This window comes from Typopeltis vanoorti, chromosome 9 (assembly GCF_054136105.1).
Source record: "Typopeltis vanoorti isolate ZY-2024b chromosome 9, IOZ_Tvanoo_1.0, whole genome shotgun sequence".
NCBI classification, from domain to species: Eukaryota; Metazoa; Arthropoda; class Arachnida; order Uropygi; family Thelyphonidae; genus Typopeltis; species Typopeltis vanoorti.
The window spans coordinates 126,119,686-126,143,153 of NC_143557.1; the positions used below are offsets into that span (position 1 = coordinate 126,119,686).

The 23,468-nt window shown below is 35.2% G+C and overlaps 1 protein-coding gene across 1 annotated transcript in view; it reads right to left on the reverse strand.

Annotated features, from left to right (window-relative positions):
* Nucleotides 1-356: 356 nt before the first annotated feature.
* Nucleotides 357-23,468, reverse strand: part of LOC150103512 (uncharacterized) — a 109,145-nt gene continuing 86,033 nt past the window's right edge. The window contains exons 6-7 of the mRNA XM_090398253.1: nucleotides 13,557-13,661; nucleotides 357-2,130 (exon numbers count right to left, since the gene is read on the reverse strand). Of these exons, the coding sequence (XP_090254379.1) occupies nucleotides 1,259-2,130; nucleotides 13,557-13,661 (977 nt within the window). The 3' untranslated portion in view covers nucleotides 357-1,258. The remainder of the gene's footprint in view (nucleotides 2,131-13,556; nucleotides 13,662-23,468) is intronic.

Sequence of the window (23,468 nt, forward strand, 5' to 3'; positions counted from 1 at the left end):
AAGAAAGGCACACTAATTTCTATTCCAACAGCAATAAACTGCATCACTAATCATTTTAAGTAATTCATTATAAACGTGAAACAGTGCTGATTGGATCACAATACATATCAAACAGGTATATAGTAGCTATAGGTCAACAGGTCATGTTGTGGGTAGATTGTTTAGGATTATCAGTAAGGCAGCTAAGACATATTGGTCTAGTTCTATGTTACTCAGCTTACTCTGTATTCAAACTTTTCATTAACATAATCTTTAATTCTTTCAGATTATGTTTTCACATAATTTTTTCAACTGCGACAGTATTATTCTGGAAATGCAATGTACAATATTTGGTGACAAGCAAAAAAAAAAAATCATTCAATAATAAGTACTTTATTTTCTATATGATTTTAAAGAATCATATATATAAAAAAAGAGAAAATATATCCTTATATGCATTTAGAATTATGAACCAACTGCATCACACCAGTGAGGTATAATTCAGAGGAAGGGAAAGACTGACTTAGTAAATTACTTTTTTTTTACATTAAATCATTTTTTTAGGAAAAAATAAAGCATAGTATACAGACAATAACAGGGTGTCACACGAATAAGTTTTTTTAAAAAAAAAATGCACATAATATATAGCAGGAATTAAAATAAGTCAGATATATATGTGAAAACATGAATTAAACTATCAATTTCATAATACATATTAAAAAGAATTAACTTTTTCATGGTGTATAAAAAATTAATCACTGCCACCATAAAATTCATACTATCAAGTTTAACGTCGCTAGGATGAGATAAAGAATGACAAAAGGTTTAAAGTACGAGAAAAAAAGATTAAAGCTGTTTTTTGTGTTGTCATACCTGGTGCCTACATTAATAATAAAAAGTAACCTTCTACTATGAACTGTTCAAGAATATAGACAAATAATATTATTTATGTTCCTTAAATGTGAAATTACCCAATGCCTATATTATATTTTAGTTCTCTTCCTGAAAAGAATAAACTTTCATATTTTCATATCATAAATATCTAACTAAAAGCTTCATGGAACATCAAAGCAATAACAGCATTTATACTACAATTACACTACACAATTTAAGAAAAAATAAATGGTACTGTTACATACTATAATGTTTTGTCACACTGTGTGTGTATGTTTTCAAGTTATGAAAACAAATTATAACAAACATATTAAAAGATAAGCTAAAGTGTGACATAATTATCACATTTTTTATTATACCAAAACCATAATGAAAACCTTTAAAGTTACTGGGCCTGGTAGGCAGAATAATTCTGATTTTGTTCATAGGTATAAGGTTGGTTTTGTGCTGAAGCACCAGGAGTCATCGGACTATGTATTCCACTTGCATTTGAAGCTGTCATCTGAGGTGTGATTGATCCTTGTGGTATTGAAGTATGAGCAATTTGACTTGACTGTGTCTGGGGACGATAGTGAGCATAGCCCTGCTGACCATAGCCAGGTGGATAACGGGACTGCTGAGGAGTTGGAGGTGGCGGAGTTGAACCTTGGGCTGCTGGGCTAGAAGCAGAATGAGCATAAACTGGTTGTGAATTAGACTGGGGACCATATCCTGTTTGAGTAGTTGGAGGCCCATAATTTGCCTGAGAGGTAGAAGAAGAAGAATAAGTTGTTTGAGAATGTGGTATATATCCTTGAGTCATTGGTGGATTGGCATAATTTGTTTGTGATGTTGAAGATGATGAATATGCCTGGGAATTTTGAGGTGGATACCACTGTGATTGAGAATTAGATGAAGGAGTGCCATAATTTTGATTTTGCTGTGCGTAACTCTGTGGCTGAGATGTTTGAGAAGTATAAGCCTGAGTTTGTGGTGTAGGTGCTGCTGCCTGGGTGTATCCTTGGGATTGAGAAGTTGATTGGGTAGAATAACTATTCTGGGTCTGAGGTTGACTTGATGGTGTGGCTGCATATGCTTGGGTCTGTGAAACTGATGCAGAATATGTTTGAGGACCCCCAGTGCTCTGATAGGTGGATGCAGAATGAGGCTGTGAAGTGTAATTATTTTGTGTGGGAGTATTACTATACTGTGGATGCTGCTGTTGCTGAGTGGCACTTTGGGATGGAGGATAACCACCTTGTTGATACTGCTGTGCACCTATTACAAAAAAAAAAAAAAAAAAAAAAAAAAAAACTATAGTATTGGAAATAATAATTATCTAATGTCCAAAGTAATCTAGTGGTAAAAATATCTGAATCAAAATTAAAATCTGAACTGACATGAAAATATATATCACTGTTTCTTTTACGTAAAAGAAATTAAAAATTGTACATTTTCTGAAGATGTCAATTTTAATTTATAATATTCTCTCAATCTATTCCTATGATCAAAAAGGTAATAAATAGAAAATGAAGAAAATATCAATGAGAAATATAATGAAGAGTATATATCAATACATCAGGTAGAAAGACACTAGAAACTTAACCGTGGAAAGGCAGCTGGAGTAGATGAGATTTGACCCGAGACACTGAAATATGGTGGTATGAAAGTTTTGCAGTGGCTTCAATGTACAGTCCACTTATCTGTAACCAAGGCTCAACCAGTAACACATAAAAGTTGCCTTCACACCAATGACACAAGTTTCCAGATGCTGAGGGTCACCTAAACAGCCTCATTCAACACTTAAAACTAGTAGTATACAAACTTTTCCGTGGATTGTGGCATCAGATCAGGAGAGATGCACATGAAAGATGTAAACAAAATAGCAGGTGCAAAAATCTGGCGTAGCATTTCATAACACCAATGTAAAACACCAGGTATTTTGGCAACTCACAAGAATACCATATACTAAATTACATATGTATCCATTTCTACCTGTTCCCATCCTGTTCATACTCCATAGATTATCCTGAAGGGAACTCTAAAGGAAATTATAACACCAGGCATGAAGTGTCTCCTGTAATATTTCAGGATCCTTCTGTCAACATATGATTTGGTGGTTTGCCATTTTCATAGTTTTTTTTTTTTAAATATATATTCACTCCCACATAAAAAGCTACAAGACCCACAGCAAATAAATGTTACGTGAGTGTGTGGACTATAGTTTGAGTGGGCAAAGTAATCTGCTGATCAGCAAGTGTAGCTAAGTTCAGGTGACCCTTGGCAAATTCATAGCTACACATCTCTTTTAAGTGTGGCGAGTGTGATAACTGAGTTCAGGTTTGCCTGACTTGAAGCGTTTCGTAATCAGTGTTACTCAGGTGAGAACCATGTAAAACGTTTTCAGAAAGAACAATATCATGTCGCATATATCTTCAGATTGAATACAAACAGGAAAAAAAGGTATTAATAGAGATTTTCAAATTAACAACACTACTATACTTTGAACGAGCATAAATCAGATGGTGAATACAGCATCAAATGTCAGACATATGGCTTATTGCTGTCGTGTGCTGTGCAACTTCTCTGCATACCTTAATTCATTAATACTTCGGTCTTTCAATATATGCTGACCAAAGTTAGTTTTAAGATCTTGGTTTTTATTACACTGGGTTGGAAACTATCATTTTACTAACCTCTTTGCCTTCAATCTGAAGATATACATGATATGATGCATAATACAAAACTAGTAATTAAACATTATTCTTTCTTAAAAGTTTTATGTGGTTCTTCCTTAATAACACTAAGTTTGACAACTGGTAAATCCTATCACTGGCATCCTAGGCAACTGCCCCAGTACCACAGCAGGTCTTTTGCACTGCTGTTGATATTCCTCTTGAAGAGTTGGATTATAGTCCATGGGGAATACTTCATGGGAAGAAATGAAACATGAGTAGCAGTAGCAGATTTGGTAAGTCAGCAGTACAAACTGCAAAAGGATACTGGACAGTTGTTGCTCATGTTGCTGGAGGTTTAGCAGAAACGGAGGGCATAACAGATGCTAGTTCTGCTGAACAGCAGACATGGCAATATCTATAAGAAACAATATTGAAACTGACTGTCTATGAAATAGTGGCCAAAGAGTTGTATGAGACAGAGGGGAATTGTAAATCAACTGAACTGCTCTCCTCTCAACAGCATCAAGCAGTTTCAGACAATTTAGGTGAATCACCCCAAAAAACATCACTGCTAAGTTAGGCAGGTTTTGGATTTGTACAGAGTAAATAAGCAAGTAAGTGGTCAGATGAAAAGCAATGTCTTGAGGGGAAAAATACACATTTTTTTTTTTGGAATATGAGGATCTACAAAAGAAATATCATTGTGCCAGAAAAGGCTAGAAGTAAAGAGCCAGTCAAAGAACAGTGATCTGGTCTTATGATGAGTGGAGAACACTATCATCAGTGGGTGAAATTATCTGGCCTGAAGAATTATCTGCCCTCAGAACAGCCTGTCTGCCCAAAGTATGTTTTGTGAAAAAAAAAACATTTAATGAACATCAATATTATACTGAATACATGAAGTCTGTGCATTGACACCAAACAGTATCTGGTGGGATGAAGCTCGTCTTCTCCAGAGAAGCAGCTTTAAACATGAATGCCTTTTCAAAGAAAGTTGTGAAGCCCTTTTACATTGGCCCAACCTGAATTAGAACGACCCCCCCCCTGCCAAAAAAAAAAGTTTGGGAGATTCTCATTTAATGTAACCATCAAAAATAGTATTAACATTATTTATTAATTTCTAGGCAACTGTTTTTAATTGTAAACCAACTGTTGTATGTACTGTTATTTTCGGTACAAAATATCTGTACTTTGATTAAAGTTAATTACTGTGGTTATTGTGTAATTTGTTGTTTAACATTTCATATTTTTGTGAATAAAAATGGATCACTTATAGAAAATAAAGAAAAAACTTTATATTTTTATACTGTTTTGAACCTAGAACAAGATTTACAACAAAACCTAATAATACATACACTTCACTGAACTTCAACACTTTTTTTTTTGGTCTGCATACTGCATATATAATTTTGTTCTAATTTTTTCACAAGAAAAATCATTTTGACAATAAAAAACGAATTGGCCATAATCAAAACTGAACCACAAAGGTATCTTCTTAAGTGTATCCTAAATCTCAAATTTTATTAAATTTCATCCAATTTTGAGAGAAAGTTATTGCAAAAAACATTTTAACATATTTTTCCTTTGAAAATGGTCCAAACTAATACAAAAATTGAAATGACTCAAATTTTCGCATGAATTCCAAATACAGAATTTAAATAAACTTTGTCCAGTCAGAGTCCCATCACCGACAGGCAAAATAACTCTTCAAGTTTTTATGCATTTTGCGAAATGCACTAAACACTACTTTCGTTACACTAACATCATATTTTTATTATGAGAGTTTAATGCATTATTACAACATACCATGTAAAAGAAGCAAATACTTCATTACCAATATTTCACTTTCAGTTACTGAGATGTTCTCAAGTTAGAGCAATCACAGTATGATCAGATAGGCATGTATAATGCACAATACAGAACAGAAAAAGTGCACAAGATATTCAAGCTGGTGTCCTAATGACCTGAACTAGGTCCTCTAGGTGTCATCAAGGGTTGCTGGTTTTGTTATTACTTTTAATCTAATTTTTTGCCGTTCCTCTTCCAGCTAAATTTATTTAAATTATAGGAGTTCTGCAGGGCATCTGCTGATTCTCGAAATAGCTTTTCGCTTCTGGAGAAATGTCATTAAATATATGGTTTTGGTATTCTGTTTGTTCAGTCAAAATTCCATTCAGCAAAAGTACTAGCGATACATAAAATAACAGTCATATCCCAGAACAGACAGGAGCCACACAGCTAGAACTTGTTAAAATATAAATAAAAATACTGGTGAATCACAGAATGAGTTCTTTTCTATCCATACAGAATAGTGGACAACATTACTTGAGTGTGTCTAATCACTCAACCAAGAAAATGTTCAACCAAATTAAATTCAAATTAATGAAAAAAATAGGAGATATTTGACAAACAGAAAAATGACAAGATATACCACCTGACTAAAAAGACAGTTCTAGTCAACTATTTAAAAATTATCCATCAAATTCACGAATATTTGCTTTAATGAAGCCCATATTTTAGCAACAGCAAAGTCTTCCAGAGTAATCTTATGGCTGAGAAACAATGAACACTAATAGATCTCTATGAGAAAGAAAAGTTACTGTGATAGTCTATAAGGAAAACATTTTAAGTATTAATGTTCATCCTATTACAAAATAAATAACTCTCTTAAGAGATTATATTACATATCAATTAATTGACAAATCCTACAACTTTAAAACAGAATAAAGTCATTAATAAAGAGAGCCATTTGATTTCATTTCAGCAATGCAAATTACATAGAAATAGTAGAAGTTAGAGATCCAACATTATTTGAAGCCAAATGTTTGCAGAAACTATGAAAGTTTCATAATTTCGTAATCATAGTTTCTGCAAACATTCGCTTTTAATAATAATGTTGGATTTTTATTATCCACTATTTCTATGTAATTTACATCACTGAAATGAAGTAAATTTCATTACATACAGACCCATACAGCTTCATTTCATTAAATCAATGAAATGAAGCTATATGGGTCTTGTTTTGTTATTATTTTTACACGCCCACCAAGAGTTCACTTATGAAAAATACATTTCTCTGACACTGGATTTCTTTAGTACTGCATGAGAGTTTTGCTCTCTTAAGGTTTCTTACCATGAACATTACTTAGTAAACAGAGAGAGAAAATCATTAACAATAAAGCATTTGCTTTTTTTTTTTTAGCTGGTGTGCTATGATAATCCATTAACCTCTCATTTTATGTCTAGATAAATTTCCAAGTTTATATACAGTTGTATATAAATACACAATACTATCAATGCAATACTTCAGTAACTGAAAAGTAAATTAAGAAATGGAGGGTGGCATTGTGCTAATAAGATTTAGAACTATAACAACAGATGCACTTTTATGCAACTTATAGAGAAATTCAGAAGAGTTTTTTTTAAATATTACACAAATTTATACTTTAAAAAAATGGAGTTATTTATCCCCCTCCACATCCAGAAGTCCTGGTCAGTTCTCCAACTGACCAGGGCTTCTGACATTCTCACCTTCTCTTTGTGCATCCTGTTAGTAGGAATTTAGCCAAATGCATTCTTAATGGTTTAAACCAAATAAAATGATAGTACAACATGACAGGATTTCATGTCAATTGGGGGAGTTGACCAGTTAAATAAGATCTCTCCCTTTTTTTTTTGTCATGGAATCAGGGTGAACACGGAAAAGTCAGCTACTGGAATGAAACTTCAAAGCAATACCAGCAAAATTCAAGATCAGCACCATTAACAGAAAAGAAGTAGAAATGGAAAAAGAATTGGAGAAGTACTACCAGGTCAACATAATACGTGTTGAAACAAAAGCAGATGAGATTCCTCTAAATAACAAATACAAGATGTTATATTCAGGCAATAATAACCAAGAAATGGAAAAAGTAGCTATGGTATTCAAAACTAAATATAAGGATAATTTCTTGAATAGCAAGCAATATCCAGTAGAGTGATGTAAGCAAACATCAAAATGGAGAACTGAACAATGAAATTTATTTATGCTTATAGTCCCAAAAAAAGTTATAATAAGGAAGAACTGAAGGAATTTTTCCAGGCATTACAGAAAGTAGCTGCCACAAAGAAAACATTGATCCTTGTCTAAACAGCACAATAGGAAATTAATGCAAGACATATATATAGTACAGATTGGGAAAATCTGGAGAAAAGAGCAAAGCTAATAATAATGGTAAGTACCTACTAGAAATGGACTACTCATTACTAACACTATGCTCTAACATAAAGATGCCCACAGATTCACATGAAGAGAAGATGTAAGAAAAGTTTCATTGACTATGGTAATGAATTGTTGACATGAATATCTTCATGAGATTTGAAATAGGAAGTGATCACCATGTAGTTTTGAGCAGGATAAAATTCAATATCAAACTGAAAAGAAAGTGTATAAGAAAGTTTGGTTTCTAAAGAAATCACTGACTGATTCAGCCAGATGGTGAACTCAAGAAGTTGATTATTATTATTACATGACCCCTACTCTACAGCTCTCTACCTCCGCCACTCAATCCACCAACTATAACAAACCGCAACTACCATAATCTACACCAATGACATCAACCGCCCACCACAACTAGTATTTTCACACACAATCACAAACATCCATGTCCACGGCTGGATTTGAACCTGCAGCCTTTTGGCTGGAGAGCAGATACGCTAACCACTCAGCCAACCAGGCCAGTTAAAGAGGCAGTCAATGGAAAAGAGGAAAGGATATCAAAAATAGCTGGCAAGTAAGTCAGCATGTGCTCTGAAAACTTAAAGTGAAAAATGTAACAAGAGAAGCAATGAGTATAAGTGGTAAACAAAAGTCACATGAAGGTGACAGAATGTTGTGCAGGCGATTGAAAAAGCTTAGAAACGGAGGAAAGAGTATACAGTAATATCCTGCCTTATGACACTTCAATTATGACCAATGCCCATTTATACAATGGTTTTAGTGACATGATGCTACCATTAATCAATGATGTGTAGTATTCATGAACTCAATTTATTTATGATGTAGTTGCTAACTACATCTGTGTTTGAGTGTTTCACTATGAACTATAAATTACTAGCTGAGCCCACCCACTTCACCAAGGTGAACTTATACTGCCAGCAGTTCACTTCAGGTTATTTATGACTCAAGTATTTTGTGCCAGTGCTTTTGTCATGGTATAGAATTGTGAGCATTATAACACTTCTTTGTAAACAACATTAGAAGTTTCTCGACAAAAATAATTAAATTCTCAGGACTGCTAACTCGAGAACATGCTACATATAACTGCCCATGTCTGAAACATTCATCTCTTAAATCTAAACTGCATATCAAAGGGTCTGTCTTTGGGCTTTATTAATCACCATTACAAAGCAAACTCTTACTGGAAATTGTAACCATTTGAATGTAAATGGATAGTCTGAAGGAATGAGGGTTATCCGAGGAATGAAGACAATTTCTTCAATACCAGGAACTGTAAATATCACAGCATTTATCGTATTCTGTTTAAGATTTTACTCGAAGTCTTACTAGATCTGTTACAAAAATTTGGGGAGTGCAGATTTTGGAACAACATAATAGGAATACCTATTTTAATTTAATTTCATGATCAAGCAATCCAGGTGGATTAAGCGAATTTAAAAATTCCATGGGAAAATGAACTGCATCAACCACATGAGTATCTACTCATGTGGATGATGCAGTTCAAGAAGGTGACTTTTCTGTTATTTTCTCAATACACTGGTAGACACTGCACAACAGTTCGTCAGCAGTTCAGATAATTTTCCCAATATTTAGGTGTGTTAATATAATTTTTCTGTCTCTTTGCTGTACTTCACCATTGCCAATTTTTTTGAGGAGAAGTAATGTGCATGAGATTCTCCATGTAGGTGAACACATATATTGGTTTTGAGAGAAAACTTCTCTATATCATGCCATAGTGACAATTTCTTAAGGCAGACATTCACTTCGTCATCCCTGGTTCCATGGATGGGACACGACAGGAATTGTTTGTCAAAATCACCGGTAAAAAAAAGTTATTCCACCCATTCTTCAGTCGTCTGATCTAATATCCCTCGGTGTTCTATCGACTGTTTCAACAGATGTTTTATGGGACATTGTACATTCATCCCAAACAATCAAAGAAACCTTTTGTAATAATCTCAAAAAATTACTTTGTTCTAATATATTGCACAAAGGTGTATCATTCGCATTTCTAAGTAGTACTTCAAAAGTAGAATGAGCAGTTTGACCACCTTGCAATAGCTGCTATACCTGAGGATGCCACTGCCAGAGCAATTTTACCTTGGCCTCTCAAGCTTAGCTAATAAATTTAGTGTAAAAAAGTTTTCCTAGTACTACCACATGGAACATCAGAAGAACAGTTTTCCTGATTGTTAAAACATTGTAAAAAACTTCAGCTTGATCTAAAGTTAGTGATTGTTCATGCTGACTTAATAAATCCTGAAGTTCACTGAAATTGTATGAGGTCTCCCAGAATAAATCTGTATCTAGAACAGTATTTCCCAACGTTTTTTGGATTATGCTCCACCTCAACACCTCAAAGATTTTGATGCCCCCCCCCCCCTCACCGACAATGGTGAGTGTTTTGAGTATATCAGTGAGATCTATGATGAATGCAACATCATTTTCTAATTGCCCCCCAAAATATTCAAACCCCCCCATGGGGCATACGCCCCCACATTGAGAAACACTGATCTAGAGGCAAAGGATTGTTCAGTATCATAAGACTGAAATATTTAACACTTTTGTTATTTATTGACTTAATAATTGATTCAAGTCTCATAATGGTTCAGGAGGAGTTGTACTTTCATTTAGTTTCATCTTTTCATTCAAACAACACTATCTGGGAGATATTCTTGTGTGTATTCGAGTGCTTTACTGTGCTGACATAATGCAGTCATAGTACCAGTCACAACCGTCGGATCAGTGATATATCTTATATTACAATTGTATGAGAAAACAGGCTATTCCAAGAAATTTAATAATTTCATTCTCTCCATTTAGTCTCAGATGCCTTGCTGCAGGAGATGAGCGACTTATAGAACTTGCTCTTCGTCATGGCATCTAACACCATCTAAAAAATTTAACAATACCTGGCCTGTCACAATATCTAATAATAGAATTTAACAATATTGTTAAATTCTATTTTTTATAGTTTAACAACAGATATTGTTAAACTGTAGTATGGTCTGTGAAGGGAAAAAATGAGTATGAGAAAACAGGCTATTCCAAGAAATTCAATAATTTCATTCTCTCCATTTAGTCTCAGACGCCTTGCTGCAGGAGATGAGCGACTTATAGAACTTGCTCTTCGTCAAGGCATCTAACATCATCTAAAAAATTTAACAATACCTGGCCTGTCACAATATCTAATAATAGAATTTAGCAATATTGTTAAATTCTATTTTTTATAGTTTAGCAACAGATATTGTTAAACTGTAGTATGGTCTGTGGAGGAAAAAAAAAAAAAAAAAAAATCCACTGCTCCATAATCTGGAGGTGTACATCGATGAAAAGGAACATAAACCATCTTTGGAACATCCTCTACTGGCAAAGAAACCATCAAAATCGGTCAATAATCTGTTCTGGAGTTATAAGTTTTAAAAAAAAAAAAAAAACTTATAACTCAAGAACAGAACTTATAACTCAAGAACATATTGAAAGAACAACATGTAAGAAAGTTTTAAAGTGAATAAAAGTTGAGCAGCTCTCAGATGTGAACTGTAGACTAAAATACACAAAACATGATTGAAGAAAAAATGAGAGTTTGAGAAACGAAACTAAACTTTGGAGATTCAGTGGCAAGCTCTGAAGAAAACACTGATTCATTCAGCCAGAGTAGCATGTGGTAAGGTTGTCTGTAAGTATAGAAAAATGATAACTCCATGGTGGATACAGGAAGTTAAAGAGGCAGTAAAAGAAAAGAAGAAAGCATATTGAAAGTCCCTGGCAGTTTGTGCTCTTAGAGAATACAGAGAAAAATGTAAGAAACCTAAACACTGTGCAAAAATGGCTAAACAAAATTCATGGGAGGACTTTGATAAGAACATAGAAAATAAATATCAAGAAGGTGGCAAGATATCTGGAGGTTATTGATGCAGCTCAGAAATGGAAAAAGAATGTTGTAATAGGAATTAGAGATGTATGGAGTAATTATTTCGAAAAATTGCTAAATGAAACAAACAGTGATGACAGCACAGTGGTAAAAAACTGACCAGGCATGCAGACAGGAATACATATCCATACTTGAAGCAGAAAAAGACTGAAATGTGGAAAGACAGAAGGAGTAGATGATATTCAACCAGAAATGCTCAAGTATGGAGGTATAAAAGTCTTACAGTGGCTGCATTGCATAGTTCAGAAGGCCTGGACAGAGGTACGAATTCCAGATGATTGGAGTAGAGCTCTCATAGTACCCATATATAAAACGGGAAATAAAACTGAATGTGAGTGTTCCTGGTAAGATATATACAGTATACTTGAGAAACGGTTGAGAAGATTTGTGGAAGAGAAGCTTGGTGAAGAACAAGCTGGATTTAGACCAAATAGAAGCTGTCAGGATCAGATTTTCACTGTACGACAGATAGTTGAGAAATCATGAGAATATAACAAAGCTCTGTATTTAAGTTTTGTAGATCTGGAAAAGGCATATCACAAGGTGATATGCCTTTTCCAGAAACACTATGTCGATGGGGCATTATATCAAGCAATATTTAGTCTTTATTTGAGTTAAAATTGAAGTTAAAATTGAAGGAAGTACAGGAAGATGGTTTAATATTAAATCTGGTGTCAGCCAAGGATGTACTTTATCTCCTCTCTTATTCATTATCTATATGGATCACATTATGAAGGAAAGTGGTATTAAACCTGATATCAAAATTGGAGAAGTTAATGTCAGCTCTTTGCTTTATGCGGATGATATTATACTTCTAAATAAATCCGCTACAAGATTCCCTAACTAAAGTGAATAACTGCTGTAATAGATATGGTATGAAGGTCAGCATTAAAAAGACAAAGACAATGAAAATAGACTGAAACATTGAAAATATCAATTGCATTGTGAATGGAGAACCTATAGAACAAGTAAAATATTTCAGCTACTTAGATATGATTTTTAACGAAGATGGTAAATTAAATATGGAAATAGACAACAGAATCAACAAAGCTGGTATAGTAGGAAGTCAACTGAATAAATTTATATGGAATAAGAGAGAAATTAGCCAAAACACTAAAACAGCTATATACAAGACAGTATTCAAGCCAATTTTAACTTATGGATCTGAGAGTTGAGTTAGAAGTAAAACACTTGACCAGAGACTATAGACTGCAGGTGTGAGAGTCCTGAGAAAGATTAGGTGCATGAACAGATGGCATCAATGGCAATATCATACTAAAAACGAGGATATTAGGAAAGAACTTGACATTGTCAGCATCCAGGAATGCGTTAGCTACTCAGCATATTCACTTAAGCCAAGCTATTCAGAATAACTTTTTTGTTTGCAAAAATTATCGTAAATTTCTAACTTGCATAACTGATGTAAATTAATGCTTTACAAGTGGGATTTAGAGGGAAAAAATCACTATGCAACAGTAGTCTGGAACCTAATGTGTCTTATGATTGGGGTATGCCTGTACTGTAAAAGGAATCAGAGATGATAAAGTTGAAAATTAAAGATAATCTGCAGATCAGATAACTGAAGGTACAATTATATGGCATTATACTACATAATTAGCCATTCGAGAATCATTAAAAAAAAAGGTTTGTTTATTGATCCTTGGAGACTTGAAGCGGCTTGAAAAATTTTCATGCTTGGTCTATAGCAGGTTTTCTGGACCACATAAAAAATGAATTACTGAAAAACTCTTTTTATAGAAAAACCATTACAAAAGATAATGATTTAAAATTACAAGTATATTTATTCAAACATCTGAGTTGTTTGCATTATGTTGCCATGTCAGTAAGTAAAGTTTCTACATCATATGCCTACCAGTTTGTCCAACAGTTGTCTGCTGTCCCGAAGAAAAGTTCTGGGGATGTGATGTAACAGGTGAATGCTGGTTAGCATTTAGAGCTTGAGGAGACATCATTTGGCCTATAAAAGTAGAATATTATATTAGGAAAACATTCAAGATCATATAGTAAGTATTATTATTTCTGCCAACCCAGTGGCGTATTTAGGTATAGGCCCAGGCCTAGAGCGCCGGCAGAAATTTTTGCTGCCCTTCAAAATCTCGCATTTTTGTAATTATAACACGTTCCTTATATGCCGCATCTACTCACAAGTAGAGAAATATTTTTCTTTTCCTCATTGTAAGTTTAGTCTGCAAGCATATTGGCATGTAATAATATTCTGCATAACTATATAGAGCGAGACACGTGCACGGAAAGCTTTGTGTCAAGTTACCGACCGTATTGTTGTCAGTAACTTGACACAAAGGCAATAGGGATCGCAGTCGAGAGAGATTGATGCTAATTAATTTTGTGTCGGTATTATTCTTACTAACTATAATAACTTTTCTTTCTTTATTATCATCAAATTCCTGCCATGTACCCTCAAGGGGTGTACAGGATATGATAGTACTACATGAAAAATTTACATCATTACTAACTTCCTATCTACCATTTTCCTCCAAATCAGTCTGTTACTTGTCAAGACACCAACATTATCAGATTTTATATTTCTATCGTCTAAGGCACTTTGCACCGTATCAATCCACCTATATCTTGGTCTTCCTCTAGGTCGTTTTGCTGCTAACCTGGCAGAGAACACTTGTTTTGCTAATCTTTCTTCGCCCATTCTGTTTAAGTGACCATAACACCTGAGATTAGCTCTGCTAACAGATTCCTGGATGCTGACAATGTCAAGTTCTTTCTTAATATCCTCGTTTTTAATATGATATTGCCATCAATAGCAATATCATTCCATCTGTTCACGCCTCTAATCTTTCTCAGGACTCTCATATCTGTGGTCTCTAGTGTTTGGTCAAGTGTTTTACTTCTGACCCAGCTCTCAGATCCATAAGTTAAAACTAGTTTGAACACTGTCTTGTATACAGCTAACTTCTAATTTCTCTAATTAGCTAACACTAATTTCTCTGTTATTCCATATGAATTTATTCACTTGACTTCCTACCATACCACCTTTGTTGATTCTGTTGTCTATTTCCATATTTAATTCACCATCTTCACTAAAAATCGTACGTAGCTGAAATGTTTTACTTGTTCCACAGGTTCTCCATTCACAACACAGTTGACATTTTCAATGATTCTGCCTATTGCTGACCTTCATACCATATCTATTACAACAGTTATTCAATTTAGTCAGAGAATCTTGCAGACTTGTAGCAGATTTATTTAGAAGTATAACATCATCTGCATAAAGCAAAGAGTTGACATTAACATCTCCAATTTTCATATCATGTTTAATACCACTGTCCTTCATAATGTGATCCATATAGATAATGAATAACAGAAGGGAAAATGTACATTCTTGTCTCACACCAAATTTAACATTAAACCATCTAATACTTCCTTCAATTCTAACTACTGACTTACAACTCAAATAAAGACTAAGTATTGCTTGGTATAATGCCCATTGACACCATATAACTGTAGCGTATTGAATAGCTTCTCTCTTGGCACCTTGTCATATGGCTTTTCCAAATGGACAAAACTGAAATACAGATCTTTCTTATATTCCCATGCTTTCTCGACTATTTGTCATAAAGTGAAGATCTGATTCTGACAGCCTCTATTTAGCCTGAATCCAGCTTGTTGTTCACCCAGCTTTTCTTCCACAATTCTTCTCAACCATTTCTCAAGTATACTTGCATAGATCTTGCCAGGAACACTCAGTAGGGAAATACCTCTGTAATTCTCACATTCAGTTTTATTTCCCCTTTTATATATGGGTACTATGAGAGCTCTACTCCAATCATCGGGATTTCTGAACTATGCAGTGCAGCCACTGTAACACTTTTATGCCACTATACTTCAGCATTTCTGCTCAAATATAAACCACTCCTGCTGCTTTTCCGCATTTCAAGCCTCTGAAAGCTTTTTCTACTTCAAGTATGGATATGTATTCCTGACTGCATGCCTGGTCAGTGTTTTTTTACCACTGTGCTGTCATCATTGCTTGTTTCATTTAGCAGCTTTTCAAAGTAATTACTCCAAACTTCAAGAATATCTTGTTCTGCCGTTTTCATGTCACCTTTATCATCGCTAACTCCTTTTACAGCACTCTTTCCTCCATTCCTAAGCTTCTTCAACAACCTCCAGAATATTTTGCTACCTTCTTGATATTTATTTTCTATATTCTTGCCAAAGTCCTCCCATGACTTTTGTTTAGCTAGTTTTACACAGTGTTTATCATTTTGCATTTGTCTCTGTATTGTCTAAGAGCACAAGCTGACTTATTTGCCAGGAACTTTTGATATGCTTTCTTCTTGCCTCTTTAACTTCCTGTGTCCACCATGGAGTTCTAATTTTTCTGTCCTTGCAGACAACTTCACCACATGCCTCTCTGGCTGAATCAATCAGGGTTTTCTTCAAGGCTTGCCACTAAATCTCCAAGGTTTGGTTCCTGTTCTCAAACTCTTTCATTTTCTTTTCAATAATATTTCTGTATTTTAGTCTACAGTTTACATCTGAGAGCTGCTCAACTTTTATTCGCTTTAAAACTTTCTTACATGTTATTCTTTTCAATATGAAATTCAATTTTATCCTGCTCAAGACTAAATAGTGATCACTTCCAATTTCAAATCCTCTGTACACTCTGGTGTCCTGCACCGCAGAGAAAACATCACTATCAACAATAACATAGTCAATGAGACCTTTCTTATTCCATGCCTCTTCTCTCCATGTGAATTTGTGCACATTTTTATGTTGGAACATGGTATTAGTAATAATAAGTCCATGTCCTGAGCAGAAATCCAATAAATATTTGCCATTACTATTAGCTTTGCTCTTTTCTCCAAATTTTCCCAAAATATTTTTGTAAGTCTCAGAATCATTTCCTACTCTGCTATTTAGATCCCCAACATGGACCAATTTTTCCTTTTTCATTGTGTCAGTTGCTTTTTCTAAAGCCTCAAAAAATTCCTCCACTTCTACTTAGTAGAACCTTCTGTGGGACCATAGGCACTAATAAGTCTCATTGTCCAGTTCACCATTCTCATATTTGCCCACATTACTCTACTCGAGACTGACTGCCATTCAAGAAGATTAGCCTCGTATTTTGTGTTGAATACTATGGCTACTCTTTCTTTCCCTTGATTTCATTTCCTAAATATAACATTTTGTATTTATTGCCCAGAAAGATCTCACCAGTTTTTGTCTTTTTTGTTTCAGTCACACCTATTATGTCGATCTGGTACTCAATCTAATTCCTCAGCTAGCTCCATTTCTTTGCCATTCAGGCTTCTTACGTTGATAGTACCGATCCTTAACTCTGGTAATGTTGAGTTGGGGTGTGTTTTCAGATTTGTTCCGGTAGCTGACTTTTCGCTGTTCGCCCTGGTTCACTGGCGAAAAAAAACGTGGGCCTTGTTTAACTGGGCGATGCCCCAGCCGGCATGAAATTTTGTCATATCGTACCATCATTTTTTATTTTGGTTTAACCAATAAGAATACAATTTGGTTGGCTAAATCCCAAATTGCCACATATCCTCATTCGTTCAGTATCCAAGTAGATACCCAACAGGGTGCACCACAAGAAGGTGAGGATTGGACATTAGGTCAGAAGCCCTGGTCAGTTCTCCACATTCCTTTAAAGGCTATGTGGAGGTCTCCTCTCAGTTATACAGCTTTAACCCTTAAGCACCACCCCCTTCTTTATTATTTCGAATTCAAATGAAGATTGTTAATTGTTGCCCTTCCTTCAACTCTTTAGTTCAGTATCCCGATATCTTTGTGGCAGTTAAGACGTGCTAAATCTGAAATTATTTTTAGAATTTTCAGTGCCCTTGTCATCAGAGTGGAGGTAATACTGTTTTATTGTTTTGCTTTTAAAAAGTTATAAATTGTATAAATCATTCTGATACTTCCTGCGTGTTTTAAATTATATTTAAAATTTAAAACATGAGTGACGGTAGAAAGCAACTTAGTGGTAGTGAATATAAGAAGAGGAGAAAAGAAAAGGAAGCAAAAATTAATGAAGTAGTATCAAAGACAAGAAAACTGGACAGTTTTTTTGCGTTGGTATCTGCTAATAGTAATTGTGATTTGGAAAAAGAACAAGAAGTGGTTGAGAGATGGAAATTGAATCTGTTTCAAATGACATACCCAACAAATCCCAACAATTTGGCAGCACAGGTGATAGTGAGTAATGACCAGCTGAGTAGATTCTAAATGACATAACACATGAATATATCACAGTTAATGGATTTCCACAAAATTTAGACAGTGCTCTTTCAAAATCACAAAGAGCTTATCCTGACAAAGTAAGACATGTTTCTAAGAAACTCATTGAGAGGAATCTGATTAATGGCAAAAAATTATAACAGATTTTCTTGTTTACTCTCCTAGCATCGGAAAGATCTTCTGTGCGCGTTGTCGCCTTTTTTGGTGGAGGGGGAGCTGACGATAGTCACTTTGTCAGTGGATTTAATGACCAGAAAAATGCAGAGGAATGAGTGAGTTATCAAGAGAAAGCAAAAGTCGTATGAACTGTCTGATAGCTCTGAAACAAAGAGCAAATCTTGCAGGGAGAATTGACTTACAAATAACTCAGCAACTAGAAGAAGAAATTAAGTATTGGAAGGTGGTGTTAAAACGAGTAGTTGCAGTTGTAAAAACATTGGCCAGTAGAGGACTTGCTTTGAGGGGAAAGGATGACATTTTTGGTTTTGTGCATAATGGAAATGTAATGATGTGTCTAGAGTTAATTAGTGAATTTGATCCCTTTCTTGCTGAGCACATAGCCAAAAGTGGGAAAAAAGGAAAAGGTTTCATTTCCTATCTTCCCTTTGCCATGTATGAGGAATTTATTAAAATAATGGGCGAGAAAGTAATCAAATTTATTGTGGAAGAACTTAAAATAGCTAAGTACTATTCCATGAGTGTTGACTCAACACCAGACTTGTCTCGTGTTGATCAGCTGTCGTTCATTATACAATATGTGAAAGAACATGGAACTCCTGTGAAGCGTTTCTTGCATTTTATTCCTAACGTAAGTCACAAATCTGAAGAGTTACAAGAGACGGTTTTGACTTCACTAAATGAGCTTGGAATTGATGTAGCAAATTGCAGAGGGCAGGCATATGATAATGTTGGTAACATGTCAGACAAGTACACAGGACTGCAAGCAAGAATTCTTGAAATAAATCCATTGGCAGAATTCACACCGTGCACTGGACATTCTCTGTCTCTAATTGGTACTTGTGCTGCCGAATCCTGTCGGTACTCTTCCGCATTTTTTGATGTCCTTCAGAAACTGTATGTATTTTTCACATCTTCAACACATCGGTGAAGTGTTCTAAGAAAGTACCTGGAAACTTCTGCAAAAGTAATCAAGTGTTCTTCACCTACTTGTTGGTCAGCTCGTGATGATGCCTGTCGGAGTCTTCGTGAGGGATGGAAGGAAATAATTTCCACTTTGTCTGAAATTGAAAATGACAGCACCCAGAAGAAATTTACGCTATTTAAAGCAAGTGGGATTCTACGGCAACTTCAGTCACTGGAGGTGTTGGGATCATGACCTGCCTATGGAGTGATATTCTCCCAAGAATGAATGCCTCAAGCAAGAAATTACAAAGTGTAAACATTGATATAAGAACTGTATGTGTGTGAACTGTACAGGTCTCCTGAAGAATATTTCAAAGAACAAGGCAAGAAACTTAGTGGCTTGTATTAGGAAGAGAAAAAGAGGAAGAAAAAGCCCACCAGGTTTTTTGACGAAGCGCAGATGAAAGTAACTAAAATGAAGACGAGTACAATCCATCAGTCAGTTTCAAAACTGATACTTATGACACAATTTTGCACAGTCTCTCATTCAAAATGAATTGAAGAAAAGTGTCTTATGAAAATTTCTCGAAGGAATTCCGGTTTCTCACAACAATGCACGTGATATGTAAAAAGGACGTCATAAAAGGGGCAAAAAAAAGTTTAAGAACACTTTTTCAACTGATATTGAACCTGAATTTGTAAACGAATGTCTGCACTTCAGAGAGCACCTGAAATCAAGTGGCCTAGAACTTTCACAGAAAATTCGACTGGAAGCCCTACAGTGTATATATCCCAATCTGGACACTGCTGTTATGATTTTTCTGTGTAAGATAGCAACAAATTGCTCAGCTAAATTATTGTTTTCAGCCCACAAAAGATTGAAGGACTACCATAGAACAACTATGACAGAAGAAAGGCTGAGCAACTTGGGACTATGAGGACGTGATAAATACCTTCGCCGAGAGAGCAGCAAGACGTAGAATATTCTAGGGCATTTTGGGTGAGTCATTATATATATATATATATATATATATATATATACACCACTGTGCCTTCCACCAAGAGACCTAATGATGATTATAATTTCACTATAATCTTAAACTGGATTCATGATTTTATTAGTTATCCAGAACAGGATGCACATCACAGAAATACTACACTACAACTGAAATTATTTTTGTCATGTTTAAATATATAATTGTTGTTCTTTTAATGTGAATCCTATCCACAATACTGTATAAATACTGTATTTATATTACGAATTTACGATATAAATAGGTTATGCATGTAAATCAACATGTTCATTAAATATGAGGGGCAGCACTTTCTGCGGGCCTAGGGGAAGGAAATACCTAAATACACCACTGTGCCTTCCACCAAGAGACCTAATGATGATTATAATTTCACTATAATCTTAAACTGGAGTCATGATTTTATTAGTTATCCAGAACAGGATGCACATCACAGAAATACTACACTACAACTGAAATTATTTTTGTCATGTTTAAATATATAATTGTTGTTCTTTTAATGTGAATCCTATCCACAATAAGTTGTAAGCATATTGTACATCAGCACTATGGGTGGATAAGGGGTTAGGTAATTGAGAAAGCCTGCTGCAGAGTCCAAATACAAATGCTTTTAGGCAACCACAGGCCTCCAAAATGCAGAAGAGTAATCTCAAACTGGAAAATAAAGTTCATCCACCACCAAAGCATTTACAAACATCCATGCTCACAGTAGAATTCGAAACCGCAGCCTGATGGTTAGATACCATATACCTGGCCAACCAGGCTGGGAAAAATTTATATGCTGCCAAAAGAGTCGAACTCAAATCTGAGTTGCACACAGTATAGTTAAAATCATTGCTCTAGAGGACCATATTTTGTTCATTACTTTCACAGAACGCAAAAGAAGCATGGTACATTAACCTTATTCTTCTTGGATCTATTCCTGAATAATCTGTGCTTGTTACATTTTTTTTACATAATTCTCATCCATGAAAGGTTGTAGAACTATAGCACTGAAAGTGGGCTAAGGATTAACTTTTGTTTTTTATATTATATATATATATATATAAATATATATATATTACATAATCCAGGAACCCTACTTTACATCAAATATTGAAATTTTGTTCAAGCCACTCCAGGCCTCCAATAAGCAGAATGGTAGTCTCACATGGAGCAATGAAATTCATCTTCCACTTAGATAACCATGACAATCATGCCCAATGCAAGATCTGAATCCACAGCTTGCTGGTGGATTCAGATCTCCCAAGGTGTGCAGGGCCTGAGGCACTAGAGTGCTCTGGGGCCCCTCCAGCTAGAGCCTCGTGCATAAGTACAGCCCTGGCTGTCTCCCCCCACATGCACTGACTATCCAGAAAGCACACAATTAACAGACATACTATACTTGCTTCATAGTTTTGGATGCTGATCCAGCTATAATTTCAAATCTTCATAGTCATATGCTCACTATGAATGTAACTATAAACTTTTGAGGATTTATTCACGTATATTAATGCAAAGCAAAAGTTCATGAGCATTTGGATTTGCAGAATGTGAAAAGATGAAACAGTGACTTTTGAAGCAAACTGATTTTCTAAAACACTTTAACCGGGTGCAAAAACTCTATTGGGTCAGTTCAGCATAGTGGTTTAAATGCTGTCATTTTCCGTATTTTAAGCCTCGAATAAGGACTCCTGGCCTTTCAACCAAACATATCCACTGAATTTATCACCAAAGTAATCCTCACCAGAATAGAAACATACCCCCCCCCCCCACACACACACTACTTTGAACTGTCATTCCCCAACTAAACCCTGGTTCTCCAAAATATGTGGCAATGCTATATAAATGAAAAACCAAACATACCACAACTGGCTCAAATCAAGAACTCCATCCTCCTTTAGAGCTTATACTCAAGCGATAAATAGATGCAAAAAAAAAAAAAAAAAAAAAAAAAAAAAAAAAAAAAATCACCCACAAAAAACTCCAAGGGGTGCTTAAGGGTCAAAGCTGTATAACTGAGAGGAGACCTCCACATAGCCTTTAAAGGAATGCGGAGAACCGACCAGGGCTTCTGACCTAATGTCCAATCCTCACCTTCTCGTGGTGCTCCCTGTTGGATATCTACTTGGATACTGAACGAACGAGGATCGGCTGGCAATTTGGGATTTAGCTGACCAAATTGTATTCTTATTGGTTAAACCAAAATAAAAAATGATGGTACAACATGACAAAATTTCATGCCGGCTGGGGCGTCGCCCGGTTAAACAAGGTCCCCGTTGTTTTCGCCACGGAACCAGGGCGAACAGCGAAAAGTCAGCTACTGGAACAAATCTGAAAACAAACCCCAACTCAACATCACCAGAGTTAAAGATCAGTACTATTAACGTAAGAAGCCTGAATGGCAAAGAAATGGAGCTAGCTGAGGAATTAGATAAGTACCAGATCGACGTAATAGGGGTGATTGAAACAAAAAAGACCAAAACTGGTGAGATCTTTCTGAGCAATAAATACAAAATGTTATATGCAGGCAATGACAATCAAGGAAAAGAAGGAGTAGCCATAGTATTCAACACAAAATATGAGGCTAATCTTCTTGAATGGCAGTCAGTCTCAAGTAGAGTAATGTGGGTAAATATGAGAATCGGGAACTGGACAATGAGACTTATTTGTGCCTATGGTCCCACAGAAGGTTCTACTAAGGTAGAAGTGGAGGAATTTTTTGAGGCTTTAGAAAAAGCAACTGACACAATGAAAAATTGGTCCATGTTGGGGATCTAAATAGCAGAGTAGGAAATGATTGTGAGACATACAAAAATATTTTGGGAAAATTTGGAGAAAAGAGCAAAGCTAATAATAATGGCAAATACCTGTTGGATTTCTGCTCAGGACATGGACTGGTTATTACTAACACCATGTTCCAACATAAAAATGTGCACAAATTCACATAGAGAGAAGAGGCTAGGAATAAGAAAAGTCTCATTGACTATGTTATTGTTGATAGTGATATTTTCTCCCTGGTGCAGGACACCAGAATGTACAGAGGATTTGAAATTGGAAGTGATCACTATTTAGTCTTGAGAAGAATAAAATTGAATTTCATATTGAAAAGAATAACATGTAAGAACGTTTTAAAGCGAATAAAAGTTGAACAGCTCTCAGATGTGAACTGTAGACTAAAATACACAAAGATTATTGAAGAAAAAATGAAAGAGTTTGAGAACAGGAATCAAACCTTGGAGATTAAGTGGCAAACTCTGAAGAAAACATTGATTGATTCTGCCAGAGAGGCATGTGGCGAGGTTGTCTGTAAGGATAAAAAAATCAGAACTCCCTGGTGGACACAGGAAGTTAAAGGGGCAGTGAAGGAAAAGAAGAAAGCATATCAAAAGTTCCTGTCAAATAAGTCAGCTTGTGCTCTTAGAGAATATAGAGACAAATGC